The sequence below is a fragment of the Ichthyophthirius multifiliis genome (genome assembly GCF_000220395.1).
Source record: "Ichthyophthirius multifiliis unplaced genomic scaffold scaff_1120509251372, whole genome shotgun sequence".
NCBI lineage: Eukaryota > Ciliophora > Oligohymenophorea > Hymenostomatida > Ichthyophthirius > Ichthyophthirius multifiliis.
Window position 1 is genome coordinate 33,277 of NW_004085937.1, and position 3,202 is coordinate 36,478.

At 13.1% G+C, this 3,202-nt stretch overlaps 1 protein-coding gene across 1 annotated transcript, besides 7 other annotated features; it reads left to right on the plus strand. All coding sequences in view use genetic code 6, as the record gives it.

Annotated features, from left to right (window-relative positions):
• The first annotated feature begins 345 nt into the window (after positions 1-345).
• Positions 346-379: a microsatellite.
• Positions 380-582: 203 nt separating this feature from the next.
• On the plus strand, positions 583-1,556 carry IMG5_191230 (hypothetical protein; the record flags this gene model as incomplete). Its single annotated transcript, XM_004025081.1, has 3 exons — positions 583-601; positions 649-926; positions 1,503-1,556. The coding sequence occupies 3 exons, from the start codon at positions 583-585 to the stop codon at positions 1,554-1,556; spliced, it is 351 nt and encodes a 116-aa protein (XP_004025130.1).
• Positions 656-865: a microsatellite.
• Positions 656-868: a microsatellite.
• Positions 1,372-1,484: a microsatellite.
• Positions 1,400-1,510: a microsatellite.
• A 1,378-nt stretch (positions 1,557-2,934) lies between the features above and the next one.
• Positions 2,935-2,999: a microsatellite.
• Positions 3,000-3,006: 7 nt separating this feature from the next.
• Positions 3,007-3,049: a microsatellite.
• Positions 3,050-3,202: the final 153 nt, after the last annotated feature.

The window sequence follows — 3,202 nt, forward strand, 5'->3', positions numbered from 1 at the left end:
TTTTTTTATTTTTTTATCTTTTTAAAAATAAAGGTGATTATAGAAATTTTTTTCTTATTCTTATTATAATTAACCAAAAACTTAATTTAATAAACCTATTTTTTTAAATAGTTAATAAGAAAAGTTATATTTATAATAAAGTTTAATGTAATCATAATAAAGTTAACAGAATAATCTTCTTTATTAATCTGCAAATAATTTTTTACCATACAAAGAATAAATTGATAATAAAATTAGTTAATTATCAAAAGAAATCGGAAAACTAAATGATATTTTAGACAATAAATTATGAATTAAAAAATAATTTAAGGCTTATTTTTAGTTTTTATAAGAATTTAATAATTGAAAAAAAAAAAAAAAAAAAATTAAAAAAAAAAATCTATTTTTTTTTTTTAATAAAAAATATACTAATTTTATTAAGATTTAAATATAAATAAAAAATATTCGAAAAAAAAAAAAAAATTAATTTTTAAACAAAAATTAAGAATATTGATTTTATTTTATATAATTATTTAAATAATAAAATAATTTAAATTCTTTTTTTAATTAATAAATTAAAAAGTTATAAAAACTAAAATATCAATGTCAGACGAAGAGGATAGTAAAAAAAAAAAAACAAAGACTTAAAAATAAAATAAATAAAAAAAGATAGATCAGAAGAAGAAGAAGAGGAAGAAGAAGAAGATGAAGAAGATAATGAAAATGAAAAAGATGATGAAGATGAAGATGAAGATGAAGATGAAGATGAAGATAAAAACAAAGATAAAGAATAAGAAGACGAAGACGAAGACGAAGAAGAAAATGACGATGATGAAGAAAATGAAGATGAAGTAGAGAATGAAGACGATGAAGAAGTAGAAGAAGATGATAAAAAAAGAAAGGCAAAAATGATAATATATTAGATAAAGAAATAAAAGAAGACCATAGTATAAACAAAATAGAAAATATATGTAATGAAATAAATTAAATATGTTTTAGTGTAGATACACTTTTGACTACTTTTTCATTTGAAACATAATAAAAAATAGGTATTAGTTAAAATCCTTATAATTAATATTAATAAAAGTAATAAATTTAAATAAATAGTCACCAAAATAGCATGTAGTAAGAAAATTAAAATATATAAACTGTAAATTAATATAATTCTTATGGAGAATATAGATTTTAAAAAGATTTATAAAATAAATTTTCTTAAAATGTAAATAATATATAAGAATAAGATTCTCTATAAAAATAATAAAGATATAATTATTAAAAATAAAAAACATTAATGATAATAATTTAAGAAAAAGTTCGACTATCTAAGATGTAGTGGAAATATAAGAAGCTTTAGAAAATAAAATGCAAATAAATATAAAATAAGCAGAAAATTAATAATAATAAATAATATAAAAAACAATAATAATAATAATAATAATAATAATAATAATAATAATAATAATAATAATATTATTAATAAGAACAAGAATTTTAATAATAATAATTTTTAAATTAAAACAAAGAATCTTAAAGACAAGAAAATTTAAGCTTAATAAAGAATCTTAGAATATTATTGATAACTATTATCAAAATATTTATTAAAATAAAGGAAACAATTTACAAAAATTTAATTAATAAGCAATTTAAAGCTTATATAAACATAGACCTAAAAACAGTAAATAAATAATTACTATTAAATTTTATTATTATTTTATGACTTTTTTTTAAACATTAGCATATAATGAAGATGAAGTAAAAATTTATAATTAGAATTCGCCTTATAAAAATACTTTGGAATAAAGTATAATTATTATAATTTTTATAATATATATTTGTATTATTATTTATTTTGTTATTTTAATAAAAGAATTTATAAGAAATACCTATTAAGATAACAATAATTAAATAGAAAATCATATAAAAGTTCTTTTAGGAAAAAAATGAATATTTCTTTTAAAAATTGTTACAATAAATATTTATATTAGCATATATAATGTAATAATATTTTATTTTTTTATAAATAATATAAAAAATTATTATTTGTAAAATTAAATAAATTCAAACAATTTAATATACAATAATTTAAATAAAAAAAATAATACAATGTAATATTTTTTTAAAAATATAATTTTTTAAGTATTTTTATTATTCTTTAGCTTTGTTAATTAATACTAAATAAAATAAAAAATTTAGTTATTAAATTATTGATTACTTCTCTAATTATATTTATTTAAAATAGAAAAAATTAAAATTTACTTTTTCCAAATTTTATAAATATTGACTTTTTTTATTTTATTATTTTACAAAATTATAATCATTATATTTCAAATTAATATTTCTTTAGGAATATATTAAATTGTATTTGCTTTAAATAGTTATTTTTGTTATTATTATCTTTAAATAAAAGCTATATTATTTAATTCTTATTAAAATTTGGTGAAATACTTATATTTATATTTGAAAAAATAAAAAGCAATAAATTATTTTACTTTAAAAATTAACCAAATTACTTCATATTTTAATTATGCTTTCTAAATATTAAATATAATAACATAATATTTGGCTAATTTGCATTTTTAAAACAATTCATATATTTTATTTATTCATCACTACCTTTATTGAGGGATATGTATTATTTTAAAAAAAAGAAATTGTTTAAATATACCAGAAATATTGTATTATTGGAAATTTAAAATATTATCTTAAATCATTAGTATTTCTTTCTTATAATCGAAGAAAATGAAATAAAATAAATATTATTATTTAGTTTATTATTACATATTTATTAATTATATTAAATATTTTGTTGAAACCTAATATTATTTTATGTATTTTTTTAAAAAAATAAAAAAAAGTAGAAAAAAGCCAAATGTCCTTTTTATTCTTAATTAAGAATTTTTTTTTTTTTTAAAAAAAAAAAACCAAATAATATTATTAATTGAATAAATTCTAGTTAAAAATTAAAAAATTAAAATTATTTTTATTATAAAAAGATTAAAAAAGTCAAATTATTTTTTTATTTAATTTATAATATAAAAATAAAAAATAATAATATTAAAATAAAACAATATATTGTATATACGATCTATTTTATTTTTTTTAGATATAAAAAGTATTTATATTTAATTATATTTATTATTTATAAAGAAAATAAAAAAGATTAATAAAATAATAACAAATATAAATAATTAAAATAACTAAATAAAAAAAATATTTTCTTTAT